The sequence below is a fragment of the Panicum virgatum genome, chromosome 3N (assembly GCF_016808335.1).
Source record: "Panicum virgatum strain AP13 chromosome 3N, P.virgatum_v5, whole genome shotgun sequence".
Classification (NCBI taxonomy): Eukaryota; Viridiplantae; Streptophyta; class Magnoliopsida; order Poales; family Poaceae; genus Panicum; species Panicum virgatum.
The window spans coordinates 33806935-33832178 of record NC_053147.1 but is presented as its reverse complement, the minus strand read 5'-3'; the positions used below and the strand labels follow the sequence as shown (position 1 = coordinate 33832178).

General features: G+C 42.5%; 3 protein-coding genes, 2 long non-coding RNA genes and 4 other non-coding genes across 11 annotated transcripts; 5 read left to right on the top strand and 4 right to left on the bottom strand.

Moving 5' to 3' along the window:
- Window positions 1–14: 14 nt before the first annotated feature.
- LOC120665781 (E3 ubiquitin-protein ligase MARCHF9-like) lies at window positions 15–2955 on the bottom strand. Its single transcript, XM_039945459.1, has 7 exons — window positions 2760–2955; window positions 2572–2643; window positions 2111–2178; window positions 835–949; window positions 648–731; window positions 454–561; window positions 15–357 (listed from the first exon to the last, which is right to left on the bottom strand). The coding sequence occupies exons 1-7, from the start codon at window positions 2892–2894 to the stop codon at window positions 280–282; spliced, it is 660 nt and encodes a 219-aa protein (XP_039801393.1). The 5' UTR covers window positions 2895–2955; the 3' UTR covers window positions 15–279.
- Window positions 949–1720, top strand: LOC120665782. Its single transcript, XR_005671329.1, has 2 exons — window positions 949–1325; window positions 1403–1720. It is a non-coding gene; the product is annotated as an uncharacterized LOC120665782 (long non-coding RNA).
- Window positions 2956–14633: 11678 nt separating the features above from the next.
- Window positions 14634–17733, bottom strand: LOC120665777 (60S ribosomal protein L13a-4-like). 2 transcript variants are annotated; one of them, XM_039945455.1, is made up of 5 exons: window positions 17581–17733; window positions 16185–16467; window positions 15971–16087; window positions 15791–15878; window positions 14634–14981 (listed from the first exon to the last, which is right to left on the bottom strand). In XM_039945455.1, exons 2-5 carry the CDS (start codon window positions 16454–16456, stop codon window positions 14838–14840), a joined length of 621 nt encoding a protein of 206 aa, XP_039801389.1. In that variant the 5' UTR covers window positions 16457–16467; window positions 17581–17733; the 3' UTR covers window positions 14634–14837. The 2 variants fall into 2 exon arrangements, with proteins under 2 accessions (XP_039801389.1, XP_039801390.1); XM_039945456.1 differs by having other exon boundaries at window positions 16185–16493; window positions 17581–17700.
- On the bottom strand, window positions 15191–15273 carry LOC120668232. The gene has a single exon (XR_005672329.1). It is a non-coding gene; the product is annotated as a small nucleolar RNA SNORD24 (small nucleolar RNA).
- Window positions 15505–15583, bottom strand: LOC120668246. The gene has a single exon (XR_005672343.1). It is a non-coding gene; the product is annotated as a small nucleolar RNA R12 (small nucleolar RNA).
- Window positions 17734–17869: 136 nt separating the features above from the next.
- LOC120665779 lies at window positions 17870–20865 on the top strand. Of its 2 annotated transcripts, none has more exons than XR_005671328.1 (5): window positions 17870–18335; window positions 18420–18539; window positions 19034–20366; window positions 20461–20548; window positions 20636–20865. It is a non-coding gene; the product is annotated as an uncharacterized LOC120665779 (long non-coding RNA). The 2 variants fall into 2 exon arrangements; XR_005671327.1 differs by having other exon boundaries at window positions 18417–18539.
- A 1263-nt stretch (window positions 20866–22128) lies between these two features.
- LOC120665778 (60S ribosomal protein L13a-4-like) lies at window positions 22129–25152 on the top strand. Its single transcript, XM_039945457.1, has 5 exons — window positions 22129–22262; window positions 23370–23652; window positions 23750–23866; window positions 23962–24049; window positions 24829–25152. Exons 2-5 carry the CDS (start codon window positions 23381–23383, stop codon window positions 24970–24972), a joined length of 621 nt encoding a protein of 206 aa, XP_039801391.1. The 5' UTR covers window positions 22129–22262; window positions 23370–23380; the 3' UTR covers window positions 24973–25152.
- LOC120668245 lies at window positions 24257–24335 on the top strand. Its single transcript, XR_005672342.1, has one exon. It is a non-coding gene; the product is annotated as a small nucleolar RNA R12 (small nucleolar RNA).
- Window positions 24551–24634, top strand: LOC120668243. Its single transcript, XR_005672340.1, has one exon. It is a non-coding gene; the product is annotated as a small nucleolar RNA SNORD24 (small nucleolar RNA).
- Window positions 25153–25244: the final 92 nt, after the last annotated feature.

Genomic DNA, 25244 nt, shown 5'->3' with positions numbered 1-25244 from the left:
AATACATGAAAAAGTACTAAGGATGACTATGTCGACTTGATTTCATTTCCTCATCCCCTTATTTGAGCTTATATTTGTATTGAAGGTTTACATTGATGTTCTATTTGAACATGTTCCCCAGCAATACATAAATGTTGGGGGAGAAAGTGCTGCTGCTTTCGTTGTACAACTTCCGAGACTGGGAGCTTACAAATGACGTTCTGTTCGAAAATTGTTCCCCAGCAATACATAATGTACATCTGTGCAACCTTCTATATTTGATTTATTAAATTTGTTGGCTTAATGAATACTAATTACTACCCGCTGCTCCTCGTGGCCATGCATATGATTCATAGTTGATACATTTCTTCTTTGGTCCTGCAGAACAGATGAAAAAAATAGGGAAAACTCATCATGTTTCTAGTCAACTAATCTGTGGCCCCAAGAAATCAATGGAAGGAAGCCAGGACTAACCTGCAGCATCTGCAAGCGATATTGCTGCTGCCCTCTCTGGACCATACGAATCAGCCGCATGACAACGTAGAATGGCAGCAAGATACCAGCAGCACGAAGCAAGTACATCTGCAAAGAAAATCCCTCAGCTGTTAGTAACATCAAATCAGGTACCGAGCCTCTTTTTTCAGCTGGGACAATGTCAATGAACTCACTGTCAGGAGACTGAACGCGCAGTGATCTGCCGCTTCAACCGTCACCACTGCAACTAGGTGCCACACCAGCAGCATAATGGTGAACTGCAACAGGATTGCGTAAGTCAGAGTCCAGGGGGCACCATGCATCAGGAGTTCAGGACTTTGTCTTGCAGAAAGACTGCGAGACTGCAAACACTTTACATACCATAATCATCAGCGATCGGCACCACAGGGCACCTCGATCTGCAGAGTAGGAACACCAGGTGTAATCTGCACCGTCAATCAAGCTCTCGGGATATTCCACAGATTGCATGTCCTCACTACAAGAGAAGCATTGCATCATCAATTGACCAGAGGATCGCAGGCAAGAAATTCGTACATGTCCTATTGAATAATTTTGAATTGCAACAAAATTTCTGGAATTTCCCCTTGCAGTTTTCTTTTCAAATCTACCGGGCTAACATTTTGAAACTAAAAATTTATCTGAGATTTTCGGGTGAAAAAGAAATCTAGTAAGTCCTTGTTATCTCTACTTAGTAACTGGGTTCCCTGTAAATGGAGCCCTTGTGGACAAAATGGTAAATCTAGTTGCTGAACTGCACATAACTTTCTCCCTTGCGTGAGGATGCAACGGGTTAATGCTGCGTATTGTGACTGAAGACACCAAGTGGCCGGGACATCAGCTGCAGGTGTGAGGTAGATGTGCATTGATATTATGTGATTTGGTTTTTGGACACACGCTTTTGACAGGACCACTCTCCTCACCAATGCAGGGGCACAACTCACAGGTCATATCGTTGAGTGCAGCTGCCTTTTCTGTTCATCGTGGCAATGAAGAGTGTGTTCAGTACCTGCCATGTTACTAAGGGAATAACAACTGCAGTATAAGCGCTGTATGAACAGTGTGTCTACGGCTTTCATTGAGCTAGGAGAAAACGTTATTTCCCAAACTGTAATTCTTCTCCTAGTTCTACCGAGCGTATTGCTAACATGTGTATTGCTGCTCGATCTTACATGTTGGGTGCTCCAGATGCTGGTGTAGTCTTGAGCCTGGAGGCTGGATTCGAATTGGGAAAGATATGCTTGGCTTGTGGGGTCTGGGGCTCTGGGCGTCTGGCATTGCGCATTTGGTACGAGTTGGGGTCTACTTGGCTGGCCATTTAAAATGTTTAATGGTGACATGGATCAGATCTCATTAACCCTCGGTTGTTAGCAGCCTAATCGCTTTCGTTGCAGTTTGGATGATGGTTGTCAGAAAACAATGTGCTACCTAATAATCTGTATGTTTCCGTTGAAGGGCGGGCACCTCTGTTACTGCTCCTGGATGAGATGGCAGTGCCATGATACTGGCCAGCTAAGCTTAAATGTGATCAGCTAGGAGTGCATATATTTTTTTGTCATCATTTGTGCCCTGATTGGACAGTAATGCAGCAGAATCTGTGTAGATAGAGAGAAGAATGTGTGTATAGGGAGAGATCTACCTGATAGTGACTGCTGTTTCAGCCACCGGAGTTTTCTTTGGAGGCATGGTGTAGCCTGGCTCGAAATTCTGGCAACAGAACAAAAAAAATCATTTTTATCTTTCTTCCCAAAAGATGCATAAACCAAAAGAACGATTCGGAATGTTTTCTTTTGGCTTCTACGTAAAGTGTGCACAAGGTAACTAATATTTTACACCACATTGCACTTGCTTACGGTTGAAAGGTAGACCGACTTTGTTCAAACTAAAAGAAATGTCTTTTGCTTAGGTTTCACGAACTATGTACTTGTCAACCCTTAATTGCAGTCCATTACGAAGTAAAGTGAGCCTAGCTGACACTTTCCCCCACTAATGACAACTTTTTGGCCACCCCACAAGAAGTACAGTGTGCATTTCGTCGACAGTGCAGAGAAAGAATTTTTTTCTCAAGAAAATTGAAGAACAGAGTGCAGATACACCAACCTGAAGGCAAATCTCACAGAGGGTGCTCCCCTTCTCATCACACCATCTCTGCACACATTCCCTGTGAGCATACTGCATGCATAGACACAAACAATTGTACAACATCAAATCACCATTGATAGTAGTCTCCAGCAAGAAATTGCCTCACGAGAAACAGACCAATATCACAATTATGCATGTTCCTATACCTTGAGAGAGCCAGAGCACCCACAAGTGGACTCCATGGTCGCGCGCCTCTCATCCTCTTCCTCATGGCAGATCCTGCACTGTGTCAGGTAGTCCAAGGAAGAAGATGATGAAGGCAGATCCTCTTCGTGTTCCATTCCTTCCTCCCTTCCAATGATCTATCTCCCTTCCCATGCTTGCAATGCACTGAGGAAGAAGGGGCTTTAAATAGCCATGGAGGGGAAGTCGCCTCATGGGGAGGAGGATAATCCAAATGCTGTGAGGTGGAGCCCACTCTACCAACTGCTTACCAACCAATGATATGTTAAGAGGGACCTTTTTGGTTTGTTCCTTCAGTTAATATAAACTAAACCAGCTGATCATCCAAGATTTTTTTAGAAAAAAACACTAGCTGCTATCAATATCATCATAGTTTTATAGGATGATTGTTAGGCACGTATTCTTTGGCTTTTGAAGCCTAGTGGAAGATAGTTGGATATTGCTATCATTGCTAGACAAGAGACACAAATCAGTACAAAGATGAAACTAGGATCTCGGTCTTTTTGAACTATACATCAACGTGTTCTTTTTACGACTAGTTGTACACATATCTATGTGATCTCTTGCCGACGATCCAGACATTTTTCTTTCTTTATTTTTGTTCTTGGAGATTCATTCTCGTCGTTGCTTTAATTTATTTTACTTAAGTTATTGAAGAAATAGAGAACAAGTGCAAATTTTCGAACAAGTAAATAGACGCAACTTTTTCCTTTTTTATTTCTTTGTTGTCACTAGAGACTGGAGAAAGATAGCATTGCAACCATCCTTCTTTTTTTTTTTCTCAAATTCGCAGAAGAGCTATGTATTTTTGTATTAAGAGAGAATTAAAAGGTCCTATTACAGAGACACGACCCCACTTTGGACCAAGAGTGGGAGGCATTAAGATTACCGTAGAAGACTCTTAAAGGAAACAACTAAAAAGTGATCCGACCCGACCCAACCCAAATGGCTTAACGGACATCATCAAGCCTCCCTTGGCCCAGGGATTTTAAACCCTTGGTGCCACTGCCACCTCATCATAAATGGAATTCATCCTTGAAGGCTTGTAGAGCTCCTTGGATGTGGAGATGCTGCCCCATCAAAAACACAAGCACTGCAGTACTTCCATAGGATCCGCGATCCTAGGATGACCAAGGAATTGAATCCCTTCTGCTGTTTCGGAACCTTTCTCAAGGCCATGACATGGGGGGGGGGGGGGGGGGGGGGGGCTATTCATCGCTTCAGGCAATACAATCCCGTTTCATCACCTGAAGACGCGACCCAATTAGCAGGTAGGCTTGTTAGATATGCCTCACTATTTATTATTGCAGCATGCAGAGAGGAAGCACACATGCATACATCCAGAAAAGATAAAAGAATGACATCATGCACATACAAACAAGTTTGAAACAAAAAAATCCGTAAATCTCAGAGCAAATATTCAAATTAAATTTCAATTGCACCATTGTATTTCTTACGTCAAGATCTTTAAAACAAGACCACACTTAACTATATTGAGAGAATTTTCTTTTTAGTATTTTTTTTTGATAAAACTCGAATTTATGGACTACTGCGAACAAATGCATATCTCTTTGCGAACAAAATATTAAACCCGACGAACAAATAATAGTCACTGCGAACAAAATTTGAACATCGCGAACAAAAAAATTGGTTCATGCATGTTGTCAGCTAAATAAATAGGAGAGAGGTTTTGCGCATGCATATAAAATAATACAACGAAGATAAAGTTATCCACGTACATGCAAATCCAAAATTTAAAAAACTTATAACTATTAACCATGCATCCAAATTAAAAGCATTCACGGTAGTCAAATAATATTTTAAAAACATGAACAAATTTCCAGCTAAATAGGAAAGAAAATAAGCCAATATAGATAAAATGCTGACATCACCCACATGCATGCAAATACAAAACTTAAAAAAGCTATAACTATAAAATCGAGCATCCAAAGTAAATTTAGATTACGCTATTATCTTTCTTATAATAAGATCTTCAAAACAAGGCTACACTTGCCTATATTTGCACGATAGTTTCAAAAAATATTAATACTAAATAATGAATTTTAAATAATGCAAACAAATATTTGAAAAATACTAATAAATAATTATTTTTATGAACAAAAAATTAAATATCACAAACAAATAATAATGTAGAACAAAAAAATAGTAAACAATGCGAATATTTGATTGTATAGGATAAATAATAAAAAATAAATATCACAAACAAATGAATCAATATCCCTGAACAGTTTAATCAACAAAGCAAACAAATAATTTAGCATTGCGAACAAATTAGTTACGCACAGACATAAAGAAAAATGTATCCACATTTAAAAAAATATTCTTATAAGCATACATGCACGTGTTAAATAAGTTAGCATATAAAAATTAAATTATAAAATAAATCTACGCGAACACATTCAAACTCCACATCTTACATAGGTTCATAGTTGACAAGCTAGTTAAACAAAATATGAAACGAAAAATAAAAAGGAAGGAAAAAATTGGAAAGTTAGTATTACTGAAAAAAAGAGAAAAATGAAATATAAAGATATAAAGAAATGAATATTATGACTCATTTGGGTCGCGAACAAATAATATGAATGTGAAAAGAAATATACAAAGCAACAATAAATTTATAAAAGTGTTGTACAAAAAAATATAGGAAAGAGTTTGCAATATTGTAGAATAATATATGATCTGCAGAAATGAAATAATCAAATATATTGTTATACTTTTGATAATACAAATAGACTTCATATCGTTGCATAAATACAATATGCTATGAAAGAATAAATTTTATTACAACAATAACCTCCTATATAATAAGGATTCATTGATTTTACTAACAAAATGCTAAAATTATTACTTTTATTACGGGTTATGAAATAGAGAAAAACATCTGCATAGTTAAGAAGAAAAATTAAATAAGGGAATAAAAGTAAATAAATAGAAAATATAAATATAAATATTAGCAAAATAAAAGGAAAAGATAAGTTATGGAAGGAAAAAAGAATCGAAGGAAACGAACGAGCACCAAGAGGAAAAGGAGCTAAAATATGTGAAAAAATAGGGTTAATTAGATCTATGTCATTATAATTGTCACGTTTGTAGGGTCGAGATGGCGGACTAGAGAGGGGTGAATACTCTTTTCTCAAACTAATTGCGCCGGCTAACCAAAACAAGTGCGGAATTAAACTAATCGGTCTAGCAAAGACTACACTCCTTTATCTAAAACTTCCTTACAAATGGATCCTAATTGAGTAACTAAGGTGCCGGGCTAGATAGAGCTCACCAACACAATTTTAGTATGTAAGGTCACACAAGCCTACGCAACTAGTACTCAAACAACCAAGGAGCTCCTACACATACTAGTATGCAAAGTTCACAAAAACTAACACAACTAGTAGTTCTCAAAAGCAAGGCTACACAAGCAAGAAGATGATTAGCAAGCTACACAAGCTAACTAATCACTAGAGCAACTACACAAGCACAAGATATATATATATGTATATATATGTATATATATAGTAGTTCTCAAAAGCAAGGCTACACAAGCAAGAAGATGATTAGCAAGCTACACAAGCTAACTAATCACTAGAGCAACTACACAAGCACAAGATATATATATATATATATGTATATATATATATATATACATATATATATATAGTAGTAGTTCTCAAAAGCAAGGCTACACAAGCAAGAAGATGATTAGCAAGCTACACAAGCTAACTAATCACTAGAGCAACTACACAAGCACAAGATATATATATATATATATGTGTGTGTGTGTGTGTGTATGTATATATATATGTAAATGCAAGGCTTGTGATTTGGAGAATGCAAACCACCGAGAAGAGTAGACAAAGTTGACACGGTGATTTTTATCCCGAGGTTCATTTGGTTGCCACCAAGCTAATCCCCGTTGAGACAAGCTCCAAGGTTGCCGCCGATTCTCTTGCTAGTAGTGAATCTCAAGTCACACTCTCCCATGTGGAGTGCTCACATCGAGCTCTAGCATATGATCCGGCCGGACCACTTGTTGCTCTTCGCGTCTCACTCAACTAGAGTTGCTCTTCGTAGCTCCCGCAGGGTGAGCACAATACCCCTCACAATCTTTTCTCCGGAGCACCGCAAAATCTTCTTGCGGGCTTCACAACGGAGACACACCACCACACCGTCTAGGAGGTGGCAATCTCCAAGTGTAACAAGCACCACCGGCTTCAATACGATCACCTAGTGCCAAACTCTTGCAATCTCTCAATGCAACGCACTAGAATCGCTCTCTCACATTCGGATCACAATCTTTGCAAGCACAAGTGAGTTAGAGGGCTCTCAAGCATTCTCACACAAGGACACCAAGTCCCCAAAGTGCTCAACCTCTCAAATGGCCGGCCACCACCTCTATTTATAGAGGGAAGTCCCAAACTAGTCGTTACACTCAAATCCCATGAAAACAGAGTTTTCGCGGACAGTCCGCCCCACAGGGCCCGGACGGTCCGCCATTTCAAATCCAATGGCTATATTCTCAATAAATGCTTCTCTGAGTCGACCGTTACAGCCCGGGGGGGGGGGGATGGTCCGCCTCACAAATGGCGGACAGTTCGCAGTTCATTTGGACACCCCATATAGAAAGACCAAGTTTCTACGCCCGTTTTAGTTTTTAAGGGAGGACCGTCCCCCCCATGGACCGAACGGTCCCCAGTTCATTTTGGACCACCATCCAGAGCCAAGAACGGTTCTGTTCGAGCTCAAACGAGGCAACGGCGGACCGTCCGCCCCCCAGAAGCGGACCGTCCGCAGGTACATTTCCAGCAGAAATGAACCACGGTAAAAGGACCATAACTCTTAGCTCCGATGTCCAAATTAGGTGATCTTGGACTCTATGAAAAGATTATTCAGAGGACTACGCAACCCAACTGAATATTGGATCCAAAACATAATGGATTGAAGCAGTATTCCACTCCAAGATCCAACCTAGTTTTCGGAGAACACCGAAAAACATTTCTTGCTTCCCCAAGTTGATCAACATCAACTCCAACACCTTCTCCTTTGCAAATGTGCCAACAACACCAAGTGAACAACACCATGTGCATGTGTGTTAGCATTTTCATAATCATTTTTAAAGGATTTTCACTTGATCTCACTATGCCACTCGATCCTAGCAACATCGCAATGTTAGATCGCCCAAATGGCACTAGATGACCGATATGCAAATAAGTTTGCCCCTCTTGATAGTACGGCCATCTATTCTAAATCTGGTCATGCACTTCTCTACACAACCTTTGACCGGTGAAATGAAATGCCCTACAAGTCATACTTTTGCTTTGCGCATTCCATTTCATCTTCCCAAATGTTGATGCCACACAAGCACCAAACTCCATCAAGCCTTTTGATCATCATCATGAGTCAACACTTGGCTTGATCTTCCTTGAATGATATGATCCACTCCATGTCATCACATGACCTCTTTGATCCATCGATCTTGACCTTGCTCGCTCTTCACCGTCGCCTCGGTCCATTGGTGCCAAGTCTTACCCAAGCTTCACCGCCTCGCGATCCATCGCTTCAAAGTCTTGACTTGCCCTTCACCATTGCAACCGGTACATTAAGCCAAGTCTTGTCATGATCTTCTCCACTTTGGTCACATGACTCCATGTCATGTCTCATATGCAATGAGTTCCATCATCACACTACATGAGCATAGCATCAACCCTTAGCCATTTCTCCTCCATGGCACATATTGCTCATACTAGTGTCTTTTGTGTGGACTAATCACCTGTGTATCTCAACATAAATACTTATTAGCCCATCTAAATTGTCACTCAATTACCAAAACCAAGCAAGGGCCTTTCAATATTTTTGAGATATACCATTACTAGTCGCGATATCGGAAATGTACCATTATAATTTCCTATTTATTCGAAACATGCCATTACATACCTCTTCGATGTGCTTATCAAAAAATTTGGACCAAAATACCATCATCCCCATTTCTCCCTCACCCTGTCTGAGGTACGCCGATTTCTTCTTCCCTTCCTGCAGCGCACCGTCGCGCCCTCCCCTCCCTTTCCTCCCTGTAGCACCACCCCCTCCCCTCTCCTTCTTCCCTCTCTGCAGCGCCATGCCCTCCCCTTCGTCCTATGCGGCGGTGCTCGGGCGATCGCGTAGGGCCGTGCTACCCGTGCAGCGGCGCTCCGGCGAGCACAGGGGGCCATGGTGCCCACGCAGCGGCGCCGCATCGAGCAGCACTCAGAGCACTCGGGCAAGCTCGTGGGGCCGCGGCAGCGCACAGCAGGGCACGGGCAAGCGCATCGAGCCGGGCTCAGCGCGCTCGGGCGAGTGCGTGGGGCCGCGGTGCTCGCCCACGGCTAGGGAGCCTTGTCAGCCCTCGCTCTGCCTCACGCCCCCGCGCGCGGTCTGCTTCACGCATTGGCCCTCGCTTTGCGACGTGCCCTCCGCTCACCACAAGGGCCACCGGAGGATCTTCGCCGACGCGTTCCCGTTCTCGGTGGTCGTGCCTGCGCCGTCGTTGTTCGCCGTCCCGGCGCGCCGCCTCCCCGCGCGGCTCGTCTCGGCTGTCGATTTCCGTCACGGCCTCACAGGGGCGCCTGCATCATGTCGCGCGTCGTGGAGACCGATGCTGCGTCCTCATTGATCCGGCCACCGACCGCGCCATGAACTTGTCGAGCCAGCGACCAGTGTCCGTGGATATTGAATACAATTCAACCACTTGAGCTCTAAAACACTTCAATCTTGCTATACTTTGACTTTGTCAACCTTGGGATTTCAATATTGCATAATCATCTCTTGAGCAAATCCATACTTGAGCTAGTGACTTAGAATTCCCATCACATTTGCAAATCTATCCTTGTAACCTAAAGTCATCTTAGGTCGCAAACCAAACTATTTGATTCATTGCATAGCTTCTCCCAACAAGGCTTAGATATTCGAAAACCCCACTAATACTAGCCACTTCACCCTAGCCATTCGCACATTGTATGCCGTCGCTTCACCAAAGCTTGCTTAGTCTCTCGTACTAGTCATCTCGGTTGGTTTCTTCACCACTTACCTTTACCTCATTGAGTTAAGCTTTGCATATCAAAGAATTCCACTTGTCACATTATTTAATCGCTTGTTCTTGATTAATAAACATATTCCATGGATTGCAAGCTTCCAATGATAAGATCAATATGTAATTCCAAATCATGTCATTGTATTATAGCTCCATGAAGCCTTGCAATATCATATTTAAACATTGATTCCATGATGATCCATCACTTGTTAATCTAACATTTGCATCAAGGGATCAACGACTTGCTTGTTTTGCTTTGCAATCATACTTGCGATAAATCATCTACCAAATGTGTCAAGCCATGAATAGAAACCATTTGTTGTGGTTGCATAAACACTTATTCCTTGTTTATCTTCACTCTTTGCTTGACATTTATCAATATTTTCATTTTATTTGAATCCATAATACATGAGCCAACAAGATAAATCTTCTACGAATAAATTTCTGCTCATGATATCTCAAACAACAACATTAATCCTTTAATCATGTTGTCATTTAATATTCCAAAACCCATTAGATAACATAGGGATTTGTTTTTCTTCAATTTGACCTCCAAGTCCTTCAAAATTCAGATGAATTAGACAACGTAGGGATTTGTTTTTCTAAACTTTGTTCTTTTCATCTCCTTATGATAATTTCGAGGCTGCTCTTCAAAGAGATCAAAGATCTGACATGCATTAATGCTAAAAAAATATATAGGAGATGAGATTTCTTTGAGAGATTTCATTACAAAAGGAAATATAGGCCTTGTTAAAAATTCTAATTTTTTAAAGCGATATGATTGTTTTCCCAATGCAACTATTACATATATACAGTTTTGTTAACAATTTTTGTAACCATTGATTAACAAAATACAAAATAAAGCTTTTTTGATTGAAGCTATTGATGTCCTACTACTTGCCTTCTATCATTCCTCTTAAAAAAACTTGCATTCTTCCAGGGCACATGGCCTCATTTTAAAGATTGGCATAGGGTCCCCAATTTTGCGGGGATGGCCCTAGAAGAGAGAGCAATGGTGTGGCCCATGAGCTTGTACAGCTGGCTTAATTGGAATCGCATTCAGCAGTGTGGTGGTTCGTAGCTCTCTTTCTAGTTGGGAATGTAATGCACTTTTTAGTGTGTGTCAGGAATGTAATGCACTTTCTATTCTAGTAATAAAGCTCTCTTCTCTTAAAAGAAAGATCATTGGAAGGTTGATTCACTATCCTAGATATGGAAGCGAATTTATCCATGTTTGAGCGCTTAATCGCGTGTGGGTGTTAAAACGAGAGGCTCGTGCTTGGCAAATTTGAAGAAAAAAAGAACTATGTGTTGGATCATTTTTTTTGAATGGGGTATGTGTTGGCAAATTTGGTAATGTTGGATGCTCCAATATTCTAACTAGTCCGCATGATTTGGAAACTAATTTTCTAGGTACGTTTGGGTGTAAATTAAACAAGCTAATGTTGTTTTCTCGGACCATTCTGAATGGAAGTTTCATTCTTATTAAATAGAGTGTCATATAAACAAATTCAATGATATGGTGAAAATTAATGAAGAGAGATGTGTAATAAGTTTCGTCACCATAAAATCCCGCATATACTATTTTAAGATATATTATTGTAGGATCAAGAACACCGACTAGAGGGGGTGAATATGCGGTTTAAAACTAAAATCACAAACACTAGAAAAATTTAATTAGAAACACAAGAGAGCTCCTATGTCTAGTAGTGGCGGAGCTCAGGCTTGTTATCGGGGTCTGCCCCGACAAATTTTGAGAAAATAAGTGCAAATTACTGTAGCTAGCTGTTAATGACCCGTCCTCTTCTACGTCAGACCCCGGTGCTCTTGTGGTCTAGCTTCGCCCCTGATGTCTAGCAACAACTATCACTAGTTTGGTTTGCGACCTAAGATGACAAGACTCAATTCAAGTTCTAGTAAAGTGCTCAAAGTATATTGCAATAATTTAAACGAGCTAGAGAAATAACCAAGCTTGACACAAGAATTTTTTCTCATGGTGTCGATGACTTGCCGGTCACCCCTAATCCATGTTGAGGTAGATCCAAAGAGTCAACTGCTCCTCTATCAAGAAATCTCTTGATCTTGAGCCGGCTTGAATCAATGAACCTCTCCAAACCTCGATTCCACTAGAGTTGCTCTTCACCGCTCCGACAAGGTGAGCACAAGTACCTCTCACAACCAATTTCGGGGCACCTCAACAATCTTCTCGGAGGGCTCCACGAAATCACATTCTCCAAGCCATCTAGGGAGCGGCAACTCTCAAGAGTAACAAGTTGATGATGCTTGCTTGAAGATTCCCTAGTGCCACAAAGCTCAAACCCTTGATGCAATACACTAGGATGCTCTCACACTCATAAGAATGCAATCCCTAAGCAAAGAGTGAGAGAGAGGGCAAGACCAGTTCAAATATGTCAAGGAAGCTTTCAAAGTGGCCAAGAGAGCCCTCTCATGGTCGGGCATGAGATATATATAGGCGTCCCCTCGAAATCTAGTCATACACTCTAAACCCGTGAAAACAGAGTTTTTGCGGACTGTCCGCCTCATAGAAACCGGACTGTCCGCCATTCAAAAACCCATGAGTCAGAGTGCAATGGTTGCGTGTCAGAGATGAATGTTACAGCCCTGGCGAACCGTCCGCCGTACAAAAACCCTGACCACCAGAGACGAAAAAGTATCTGGACACTTTCTTCAAGTGACCGGCGGACCGTCCACAGCCCAGGGGCGGACCGTCCGCCGTTCAAACCTTCAACGCATACAGAGCCAAACTAGCCTATGTAAAAACTCAAATTAGTGAGGCAGACCGTCCGCCCACAAGGGCCTATCCGCCCTTGGCGTTTAGATCCAAACCGAGATGCAAGAGCCTTTGGACAAAACTTTCAACAAGGGGCGGACTGTCCTCCCAGTAGGGTCGGACCGTCCGCCCTGCACAATTTTCGCCCACCAGAGACAAACATGTCTCTAGTCAAGTTTACCAAGGAGTGGCAGACCGTCCGCCCATTTGGGCTGGACCGTCCGCCCATTTGGGCTGGACCGTCCGCACTAGGCAGTTAACTCAACTTTTGAAACCAAGTCACCATTTTCTCAAAACGTTGTTAGCCCTCTTGCATGCAACAAAGATATTTGAAAAATATGGCACTAGAGAACGGTCAAACAAAGGCACAAGGACCCCTCTTGATAATACAGCTATTTATCCTATTAATCCGGTTATTTTTCATCCGCTAAGCACCTTTTGACTGGCAAAAATAGAAAACCCTATTGTATACTTTTGCCTTTAGCCCATGCTTTGCACATCATCTTCAAAACGTTTCACAACATTAATAAATTCTAATTTATCAATGGACTAACCTAAACTCATTTTCTCAAAAAAAATCGTTAGTCCATAAATATTGTTATTAATTACCAAAATATGAATTAGGGGCCTAGATGCTTTCAATTATATAGTGTATGTAACCTGTATCTTGGAAACAAAGAACAATAGTTGGTGTGAAGCTATTTCAACTATAAATTAAATGTCATCTTGCTTGTGTGGCACTCTTGGAAATATAAACATGAAATGCCTATTTAAGAATAATCTTAGATAGATATTTTTCTCTTCGAAACACTGTACCGTCCAGATACAGACGCGCACGTATACAACCAACCTACATCTATAGATGCAGACACGCATGTATACAACCAACCTACATCTATAAGTAACTCCAAAAGTCTGACTGATAGATCCTAAAAGAACAGCATCAATTCTTAAATAAACAAATTTAGAAAAATACAAATGCTGAGTTGAGGACTCAGATCCTGAAAGAATAGCACCGGTTAAATACTTAGTAACAAAAAAATATAGCGCCTGTTAAATCCTCAGTGACAAACAGATTTCATAAAAAATCCAACCAGCTGACTACCAGCCATTTGAGCTACCTAGACATTCTTAAAAAACTAAACATGAAACATTTCTCTGTAAGCTTCAATTTAATCGCCTAGACATTCTTAAAAATCTAAACATGAAATGTGCATTCGAGAATAGCCTTAGCTAGATACCCGTATGTTTCGAGCCTTCCAGGCCATCAGAAATGACGCTTAGACCATCTCCAACGGTCCCTTGATAATTCTTTCCCAATAACTGGTATTAAGAGATGTCCCAATAGTAATCTTAGAATTATTAGGGTAGTTGTTTTTGCAGTTTTCCAATAATCTCATCCCAATCCAACTACTTTATTGGAAGAATCACAGCTCCTCATTTATTTGGAGAGAGTTGGAGTGAATTATTAGGTTGTTCCAATAATTATTGGGAAAAGAAAAATGTTTAGGAGACTGCACTATTTTTTTTCGAATCTCCTAATATAATATTTGGATTGAGGATTGAAAGACTGCTGGAGATCCTCTTAGATTTTCCCTAACATTCTATAACCTTCCAAACAATTACAGCTCATCGCATCGAAAGCCTTCGTTTTCCTTCTGCTCCTCAACCTGCTTGGGCGAAGCGAGGAATCGGGGCAGGAACGGGGCAGCAGGCGAAAGTTGTTAAGTGTGATGAAATAAGCAGGCAAAGGTATTTGTAATTTGTGAAGCCCCAAGCGCAGTAGTAGGTTCGGTCGTCTCTGCTTGAAGTACATCGAGTCGAGCCAAGACAAGATCCAAATTGGACTTAAAAAATGGAATAGTAGGAACAACAGAGAAAATTCTGATGAACAATCAAACTACATTAGCGAAACACAAGCAAACTAGAGGCACATGTAGAGGACAAGTAGCGAGATGGACAGGCAAATGCAAAACCACCAAGGCATGCACCAATGACACTTGACAAACGAAACGGTTCATTCGACTAGAAAATGTTTGAAATAACAGTCGCAGAAGGTGATGGATAACACGTTTTACCACTAAGATTACACTGTCACAAAGTTTTACCAAACTACTTAAATTAAGGGGCCAGATGTTCCACAAAACTGGTGACGCACAAAAACACACAGCTTCAGTACTTGATCGGTGCAAGAATCTCCAGCTGAGATCCCAGCTTCTCCTCAGCGGCCTTCTCAGCCTTGACACGGAGCTTAGCCAGTTGCTTCCTCCTCTCATACGCAACCTTGGCCTTCTCCTTCCTCTTCTCCTCGAGCTCCTGATTAAGGACAAACACACGGGTAATGAGACATCATGACAGGCAAGCTAATTTACAGCAGAAGCAGCAAATAACAATGGGCATATCAAAAGAGCTATAAAAGCAAACCTTACAAAAAAACATACTCAACGTAAAAACAAAGATGTGATATCAAATTCCAGCTAACAGAAACTCAACAATACAATGAAGATGCCACAAAAAAAAGTAATGGCCTCAGAGATCTTGGTGGTTTAGGATCATCAAATGGGGGCACCCATCAAGAGTAGCAAATATTTTGATCACATCACCGGCTCATCACAAAACAGGTGCAAATTACATAAAAATGATGGAGCCTTTAAATAATCATACAATACAACCTGAAAGTACTATACTAAATCTAGGCAGTTAGATTATTGTGACCAAGTCGCAAGACTTGAGTCAAGTATATCATAAAAACTGGATGTATAATCATAAAAAGCACACAAGCATCAGCTAAATTATAGCATTGTCAAAATAAAGGCGAACATGTTCTGAAATGGCATGATCTTGTCAGAAGTAGCTGGTTGTTAAAATCATATTGAAGAATCAATGGGAATCCGATTGATTTTCTTCATTATCCAGAACCATGACATTTCAGAAATATCAACATTCAAGCATCAATAGCAAAACTTCTAGTACCACTAGAATTAGCAAGCATCACATTACTTGTACACAATGCTAGATGTAACAATTTGAACAGGTCTCCCTATAGTCAGTTTCATTCAGTAATGAGCATGTGATGTCTCCATGCAAACAAAGTCACATAAGAACAATAAAGAGGGGGTGCTTACCCTGATGGTGTCGTGGTAGTTCCATCCGACCTCTTTGGAGAGCTCGCCAAGGAGGCAGTACTTGTGCCCAGGCTGCAGCCTCAGAACCCTACAAAACACACCGAGAAAATACCATCAGACGCGGATCACAAAGGCAAATCAATAATTAAGACGTAATCTCAAAAACGATTGAAAACATACTTGAGCGCGTCAGGGATGACCATACGCTTGGTCCTGTCGTACGGCGGCGGGACACCCTCGTACGTCTTGAGCCTCGCGAGTGCAGCCTCTCCCCTCTTGGTCTTGTGCGGAATCATACTGGAAAAGCCATAACAAGCAGGAAAATCTCACCAACGAAATCGCAAAATGGGCAAAACAAAGCAGGAACCAAACGTATCCAGTGATGCTCGCGTACCCGCGGATGGTGCGCCACAGGATCTTGGCGGGGGCGCGGAAGTGGATGGGCCCGTGGGACGGCTTGGTGTTCATCCTCTTGCGGAGGAAGCGGAGGTACTTCATCTTCTGGCGGACGAGGCCACCGGACATGCAGATCTCCTCGCAGCGGACCACCACGACCTTCTGGCCGTTGAGCAACTCCTTGGCGATAATCGAGGAGAGGCGGCCGAGCATGTGGTGGCGTGCGTCAACCACGATGCGCTTGGCGCACACGCCGGAGCCAGACACCATCACGCCCTTACCTGTGAGATAGATAAACAAAGTTACCCTGAAGGAGAATAGTTGAAACAAGATTACTAGCAGAGCAATAGCAGAGCAAAAAATTTCTGATACAAAACAAATGGCAGTGAGCAGAGCACAGCAACCAAACAACACAAAGAAATAGAAAATACAAAGAAAGGGTCTGTAAGATTTAGTGCAAATAAAAAAATAAATCATATCTTCACCAATAGGTCAAATTCATCCAGTTGACATGCAACAGAGACACATTTGAGCTTTACTTTAACCAGATTAGTAATCCCAGGCTACATCTTTGAAAAAGAGCAAACATTTTAACATTCCCATTTTGATCTAGCCAAAATATGAGCAGTAGGAAAACTAAGATGTTGTCTGTTTCAAAAAGGGTAACTTAGACACGTGGGCGCATCTACACCAATAGGCCAGGCTCACCTAGCATACATGCAACACTAGCACATAGAATTGGGTGCAAATTAGTGCACAAGACCCAACCAGAACTAACAAATTTAAAAAAAATCCAGGAGTTCCAATTATGTTCGGCAAACAAAGCAAACAGTAAGAAACTGGAATATAGTGGTGTTTGTTCCAAAAATGTAATTCAGACAGCAGCTGTTTTAGTGGTGCGACTGTTAATTAGCCAATCTGGTGGGTTCAACAAAGCAAAAGCTTTAGAGACCGCTACACTGTCTGGGCAGTGGCATCCCAAACTACTGATAACTAGATAACCGCGAATAGCCAGAGACGTGCTACACAGGGATGAAATGGGAGCACTAGTCAATCAACACTACATAAGCTCCAGTCTCGTGTGACCGACAAACAATACAGCGTCAAACAAGCAGTGTGACCTAGCAGCACTTCAGCGATTAGCGCCAAATAAATCCGGGACCGGCTCGCAAATTCAGGCCGCGCTGCAGAAACCGCGACAAACGCTAAGGCGAGGGATCCCACCAGAAGAACCCCACCAGCCTAGCGCCCGCAGGTGTGATCTCACAACGACAACTCCTGAACCAAACGCCTCTCCCGAGTAGCCCGCCGCCTCAGCTACGACGGCGCACGCGCACAAGCGAAGAATCCGTGGATCCGTCACACGAGGGCGGGGAGGAGGATCGGCCGCTCACCTCGGGTCTCGCCGCCGCCTTATGGGCTGGAAGGTGGGATCCGTCGATGCGCGCGCGCCGCCGGATAGGAGGAGCTAGAGCCCAAGAGCGCCGCCGGGAGAAGAGGGCGAGACGAAGTGCAGGTGGTGAGGGTTACGATATATATATATAGGGCAGGTGGTGAGGCTGGGCCACGGAGTGGGCTTTACGGGCCGGCATGCGGTTGTTGGGCCTATCAATAAGCTCTGGGCCTGGTTCACCCTGATCCCCTGCAGCTTGCGTGATTCTGTGAGCCGGACTTCCCTGGTGGTCGGTCTCCGCGGCCGTCGCGGCCCACGCCGTGCTCCGCCTCTCGCCGCAGATCCCGGTCCTGAGGTGCGGCGACGGCAGCAGGCATCCGGAGGCCCCATCTGAATCCGCCCTTCCCATCCCGATCCGCATCGCCGCTGCCCCGGTCCGCTCCGTCCCCTTCATCGTCCGCTGCTCCTTTCCTGCGTCGGCGTCTTCACTTCTCAGTCCTGGCGTCGCAGCTGCCCCAGCCGTCGATCTGCCATCCCCGACTGTGCGCTGCAACCCTAACCCCAACTCCAAGGCCGCCGCCGCCTTCCGCAAGCGCCATGGCAGATCTCGTGCCCTTGCCCATCCCACTCCATCCCTGCAGTCCTCCGCGAATGACAATATTGGATCCCACGCCCATCACAGGTTCCATGGCTCCAAACTTCCCCTAGGCCTACTTGCCCTGGGTCTAAAAGACGGTGCCTTTGTTGTGTGATCCGGTGAGTTTCCCTTTCACGTTTTCCCCTTGGTTCTCACCATTTTTAGTTCAGTCCAGTTGATCTCTAACCCTCTGTTTACAGCAGGTTCTTGCGGAAGGCATGGAAACCTACTTCTTTTCTCAGTGTTAGGACATCCCTTGCTGTTCCATGGCCCCTCATCAGATATGAATCATAAAGACACCATCTTTGGGTGAAATATGAGAGGTATTGCTCTTGGGCCCTATTTTATTGTCTAGGAGCAACCGTGCTCTCTTTCCATAATGTAGAAACATCGATCTATTTCAATCCCATTAATGTAGAGCTGCCATGAAAATTGATAAACCAATTGTGTTAGCATAAACAGGTAATATCTGTGATCCATCATCAGTTGCCCTCTTTGTGTAATCAATTTCTGCAATTTAGGTATCCGTATGATATATGATGGCAATCACAGTTTATGAATCAATACCTACGGTCTGCATCTACTAGGTCGCCATTTTCATCTTTCTTGATTTCTTCTTTATGCTGCACGTGCTTGGGATGCAGACCATGTGCTCGATGGTTTATCTCTGCGAGATGAACTAATTAATGAAGTGAATTAACAAAAATGAGGAAATTTGCATTTGGTTTGTTCAGCACAAATGAAGCCTTGCAGCGTGTATATGATTTTTGTTTCTCATTACCATTGAATCATTGATCTGATAAGTGATAAGTATCAGGTAGCTTCTCATTACCAAGGGGTGGGGATCGTCACTTGAAAAGGGGTGGAATTTCAAGTGCCAAAAACTTCAACACAGGTTAATTCTTTTCAGTATGCTATTCCTTGATCTCATAAATGCTTGAAAGATTCAAGTTCTGCCATGTAAACTTATCAGCATTTAACATTGTTGTTTGGTTTGGTTATGCTTTCTGTGAACAGAATCAGAGATTTCCTTCCCTAATTAAATAAGACTTAACAAAGCTCTATGTATCTTGTTACAGAAGGCCATGTAACTAAATCAGTGTCAAATATAGCTACTTAGTAAAGTCAGTGCAATTGTGCAAATAGCTTGAATAATGACCTCTTATTTAATAATAAATGCTTTTGGCAAGGGAAAGCAAAATCGCTGGTGAACAATTAAGAATAGTATTGAGGATCAGTCTTTAAATGAAGCATAACCCATTCCATTATTGATCATGTGCATTCGAAGCACCCAAAGCTTTACTCATGTTGCCTCCTCCATCACTCCATCAATTTGTAGTCTCAAATCATGTGTGTTGTTTGTTAGGGTAATAACTAAGTGGTGAGATGGGATTGTCATGAGTGGTAAATTAGTGCTGAATTTATACAGATTTCTCATTTTGCACCGCTTGAAATAAGCAAACACCAGTCATAACCTCCTGGAATCCCAGTTAGTACAGTAGGATAGATATAATCTGTGGATTATCAATGTATATTCAGACATCCAAGTAAACTTCTCTATTGCAATGACTGACAAGTCATTATCTCTACTACTAAAAAAACTCTAAGCGGGACGCAATCATCTGTTGTGTGTCGCCGAGGTGCGAACGCCCCACTAATCAGTCTTGGTTCAGCCGCTAACCTTCCTGGTTCGTCCGATCGGGTTCGTCCAGCCGCTAAGCTCCATGATTCGTCTGATCGCAGTGTCTTCCATCGTGCGTGCCTTCCGCCTCGCAATCCTCAGATTTCTCTCATCAGATTTGCCTTTCCTTTTCGTGAGCTGCGTTCCACAGTCGTGATCTGCCGCCCTCCAGCTCGTCCAACTTCGCACCCCACGCGGTCGCCGCTGGCCCGCTCCATCCGCTGCACGTCCATCTTTGCTGTTCTTCAACTAATTGACTGATCATTAAATATAATGAGAATTTATTTATAATATGAGTCAAGTGTAGAAAATTGCTATCATGCTTTGCCATATCTCATCCAAGTAGAAATAAGATTGTGCTTGAAACTTAGTACGTAGCAAATCATTTGTCTATTGCATAATCAATTGAAAAGAATATATTTGGTTGCAGATTATGGAAAGTTCAACTTTCAGTTCTACTTCACTTATGGTTAGCACTGATGTCAATAAGTCAACAATATTGTCACATTTCAGATTGTATGTCGACATTCTTATTGAATTCCTACTGGTGTGCTGGAACATAGGTCATTGGTGTCGTGCCCATAGACGACACAAGCTTGAGCATGAGTAGCTGGAAGCCGAGATTCAAACGCGTGGTTGTCGGCGCTGGAGGTACAAGCACGCTATTGTAGTTTGGCAAGTTTTCAACATTTTTCTTTTTGAAATCAGATAATGAGCTGAGTGTTTTCTTTGTGTTAGGTAAGCATCTTATGGGAACGTGGCTGCTATAGATGCACGACATAACAAAAGCTGAGCTCGAGGGAAGAGCATTTTAAGCCTAATAAAAATGTAGCAAATTTTTACTATGAAATGTCCATTGTTGTTATTAAATAAAGTTAAAGTTTAGTTTCATAGTTAATTTTATTACTTCTCTCAATATCTTCATGATTACAATTAATATATGTTTTTGTTTGCTTCATTACTTTTTATGGATATTTTTTTTTGATATCTGCTAGATTTATTTGTTACCCGTTGCAACGCAGGTGCATAGACCTAATTATATTTATATCTACTCTCTCTATCCCAAAATGTAGCATTTCTAATTTTATAACAAACTAAAATATATTAAATATTTTACAAAGTTATTGCAGAGGAGTATAGATACTAGTTGCTGTTAGTCGTTGCTATCTAAGTGGTAGTTACCTGTTGAGTTGTGCATCACTATGTTGTGTTAGCGGCAAGCTCTTAGAGACGCCTCTCTTGTGGCGTGCCGTGCCGTGTCTGCCACACATTGGCTCCAACTCGAAAATTAGGGCCTGAGATCAAAGTGGTGGCGAGCACCCACACACAACTGGATCGATCTGGATAATGTCTAATGCCTCTCACATTGATTTCGTATTGCTCAATCCCTTTTTATTTCCTGGAGAGACGACGTGACATGTTGTTACTACTATATATCCAAGGTGGCAGTCACCGGTTGTGGTCGTGCACTCGTGCATCACTACGGTGTATTAGCGGCATACCTTCCATATTGCACCTCTCATGACCTGTCTGGCACACAATGATTGACTCCAGCCCGCCGTCGCCGTAACACTTCTGGGTTAAATTTGCTATGCACTTTCTCCATCTTAAAACTTAAAATATATGTTATGTATCTTTAGTTTGTACATACACCAGATCATATCACAAAAAAAAACACCAGATCAAACCATCTTCAATTTTACTAATATTATTATAGGAAAAAATACAACATTTATGATATCAAATTGGTATTATTTAGACCCAATGCGAAACGAATTTTTATAGTATACTTTTTGATGGCATGTATCCATACTCTTCTACAATGACTTTGTAAAATATTTAATATATTTTAATTTGTCATAAAATTAGAAATACTACATTTTAGGATAGAAAGAGTAGATATAAATATAATTGGGGGAAAATAGTCTGCGCTTTTTGGGAGGATTTCGGAAAAAGTTCCAGGACTGTGCGTGTGCTTGCTGGGCTTCACTACGATGGGCCCTTTCTGATTCTCTCGGCCCGCCAGCCCACCCTACAAACTAACTGAAACGGCCCGAAGCACCGCGCGGGCCAAAACCGCCAACTAGGCCCAGAGCTTGTTGACAGGCCCAACAACTGCACGCCGGCCCGTAAAGCCCACTCCGTGACCCAGCCTCACCACCTGCCCTATATATATATATATATATATATATATATATATATATATATATATATATATATATATCATAACCCTCACCACCTGCCCCTTCGCCTCCCCTCTTCTCCCGGCGGCGCTCTAGGGTTCTATCTAGCTCCTTCTATCCGGCGGCGCGCGCGCATCGACGGATCCCACCTTCCAGCCCATAAGGCGGCGGCGAGACCCGAGGTGAGCGGCCGATCCTCCTCCCCGCCCTCGTGTGACGGATCCACGGATTCTTCGCTTGTGCCCGTGCGCCGTCGTAGCTGAGGCGGCGGGCTACTCGGGAGAGGCGTTTGGTTCAGGAGTTGTCGTTGTGAGATCACACCTGCGGGCGCTAGGCTGGTGGGATTCTTCTGGTGGGATCCCTCGCCTTAGCGTTTGTCGCGGTTTCTGCAGCGCGGCCTGAATTTGCGAGCCGGTCCCGGATTTATTTGGCGCTAATCGCTGAAATGTTGCTAGGTCACACTGCTTGTTTGACGCTGTATTGTTTGTCGGTCACACACTGGAGCTTATGTAGTGTTGATTGACTAGTGCTCCCATTTCATCCCTGTGTAGCACGTCTCTGGCTATTCGCGGTTATCTAGTTATCAGTAGTTTGGGATGCCACTGCCCAGACAGTGTAGCGGTCTCTAAAGCTTTTGCTTTGTTGAACCCACCAGATTGGCTAATTAACAGTCGCACCACTAAAACAGCTGCTGTCTGAATTACATTTTTGGAACAAACACCACTATATTCCAGTTTCTTACTGTTGCTTTGTTTGCCGAACAAAATTGGAACTCCTTGAATTTTTTAAGTTTGTTAGTTTTGGTTGGGTCTTGTGCACTAATTTGCACCCAATTCTATGTGTTAGTGTTGCATGCATGCTAGGTGGGCCTGGCCTATTGGTGTAGATGCGATCACATGTCTAAGTTACCCTTTTTGAAACAGATACCAACTTAGCCGGTTTTCTTACTGCTCTTATTTTGGCGAGATCAAAATGGGAATGTTGAAATGTTTGCTGTTTTTCAAAGATTTTCAAAGATGTAACCTGGGATTATTAATCTGGTTTAAGTAAAGTTCAAATGTATCGGTGTTGTATGTCAACTGGATGAATTTGACCTATTGGTGAAGATATGATTTATTTTTTATTTGCAATAAATCTTACATACCCCTTTGTATTTTCTATTTCTTTGTGTTGTTTGGTTGCTGTGCTCTGCTCACTGCCATTTGTTTTGTATCAGAAAGCTTTTGCTCTGCTAGTAATCTTGTTTCAACAATTATTCTTCAGGGTAACTTTGTTTATCTATCTCACAGGTAAGGGCGCGATGGTGTCTGGCTCCGGCGTGTGCGCCAAGCGCATCGTGGTGGACGCGCGCCACCACATGCACGGCCGCCTCGCCTCGATTATCGCCAAGGAGCTGCTCAACGGCCAGAAGGTTGTGGTGGTCCGCTGTGACGAGATCTGCATGTCTGGTGGCCTCGTCCGCCAGAAGATGAAGTACCTCCGCTTCCTCCGCAAGAGGATGAACACCAAGCCGTCCCACGGGCCCATCCACTTCCGCGCCCCAGCCAAGATCCTGTGGCGCACCATCCGCGGGTACGTGAGCTTCACTGGATCTGTTTGGTTCGTGCTTTGTTTTGCCCATTTTGTGATTTGGTTGGTGAGATTTTCCTGCTTGTTATGGTTTTTGCAGTATGATTCCGCACAAGACCAAGAGGGGAGAGGCTGCGCTCGCGAGGCTCAAGACGTACGAGGGCGTCCCGCCGCCGTACGACAGGACCAAGCGCATGGTCATCCCTGACGCGCTCAAGTATGTTTTCAATTGTTATCGAGATTACGTCTTGATTACTACTGATTTGCCTTTGTGATCCGCGTCTGATGGTATTTTCTCGGTGTGTTTTGTAGGGTTCTGAGGCTGCAGCCTGGGCACAAGTACTGCCTCCTCGGCGAGCTCTCCAAAGAGGTCGGATGGAACTACCATGACACCATCAGGGTAAGCACCCCCTCTTTATTGTTCTTATGTGACTTTGTTTGCATGGAGACACCACATGCTCGTTACTGAAGGAAACTGACTATAGGGAGAACTGTTCAAATTGTTACATCTAGTATTGTGTACAAGTAATGTGATGCTTGCTAATTCTAGTGGTACTAGAAGTTTTGCTATTGATGCTTGAATGTTGATATTTCTGAAATGTCATGGTTCTGGATGATGAAGAAAATCAATCGGATTCCCATTGATTCTTCAATATGATTTTAACAACCAGCTACTTCTGACAAGACCATGCCATTTCAGAACATGTTCGCCTTTATTTTGACATCCAGTTTTGTGATGCTTGTTAGCTGATGCTTGTGCTTTTTATGATTATACATCCAGTTTTTATGACTTGGTCACAATAATCTAACTGCCTAGATTTAGTATAGTACTTTCAGGTTGTATTGTATGATTCTTTAAAGGCTCCATCATTTTTATGTAATTTGCTCCTGTTTTGTGATGAGCCGGTGAGGTGATCAAAATATTTGCTACTCTTGATGGGTGCGCCCCATTTGATGATCCTAAACCACCAAGATCTCTGATGTCATTACTTTTTTTGCGGCATCTTCATTGTATTGTTGAGTTTCTGTTAGCTGGAATTTGATATCACATCTTTGTTTTTACATTGAGTATGTTTTTTTTGTAAGGTTTGCTTTTATAGCTCTTGTCATATGCCCCATGTTATTTGGTGCTTCTGCTGTAAATTAGTTTGCCTGCCCATGTGTTTTGTCCTTGATCAGGAGCTCGAGGAGAAGAGGAAGGAGAAGGCCAAGGTTGCCTATGAGAGGAGGAAGCAACTGGCTAAGCTCCGTGTCAAGGCTGAGAAGGCCGCTGAGGAGAAGCTGGGATCTCAGCTGAAGATTCTTGCCCCGATCAAGTACTGAGAAGCTGTGTTCTTTTGTGCGTCACCAGTTTTGTTGAACATCTTGCCCCTTACTTTAAGTAGTTTGGTAAAACTTTGTGACAGTATAATCTTAGTGGTAAAACGTGTTATCCATCACCTTCTGCGACTGTTATTTCAAACATTTTCTAGTCGAATGAACCGTTTCGTTTGTCAAGTGTCATTGGTGCATGCCTTGGTGTTTTTGCATTTGCCTGTCCGTCTCGCTACTTGTCCTCTACATGTGCCTCTAGTTTGCTTGTGTTTCGCTAATGT

Coding starts and splice junctions, on each gene's coding strand:
- LOC120665781 (XM_039945459.1), bottom strand. CDS start 2,894: ATGGAACACGAAGAGGATCTGCCTTCATCATCTTCTTCCTTGGACTAC. Junction 950..2,110: donor GAAACAGCAGTCACTATCAG/GTAGATCTCTCC, acceptor CTTCTCTTGTAG/TGAGGACATGCAATCTGTGG. Junction 732..834: donor GCCGATCGCTGATGATTATG/GTATGTAAAGTG, acceptor ATCCTGTTGCAG/TTCACCATTATGCTGCTGGT.
- LOC120665777 (XM_039945455.1), bottom strand. CDS start 16,456: ATGGTGTCTGGCTCCGGCGTGTGCGCCAAGCGCATCGTGGTTGACGCA. Junction 15,879..15,970: donor GTCATCCCTGACGCGCTCAA/GTATGTTTTCAA, acceptor TGTGTTTTGTAG/GGTTCTGAGGCTGCAGCCTG. Junction 14,982..15,790: donor ACTACCACGACACCATCAGG/GTAAGCACCCCC, acceptor GTCCTTAATCAG/GAGCTCGAGGAGAAGAGGAA.
- LOC120665778 (XM_039945457.1), top strand. CDS start 23,381: ATGGTGTCTGGCTCCGGCGTGTGCGCCAAGCGCATCGTGGTGGACGCG. Junction 23,653..23,749: donor CTGTGGCGCACCATCCGCGG/GTACGTGAGCTT, acceptor TGGTTTTTGCAG/TATGATTCCGCACAAGACCA. Junction 24,050..24,828: donor ACTACCATGACACCATCAGG/GTAAGCACCCCC, acceptor GTCCTTGATCAG/GAGCTCGAGGAGAAGAGGAA.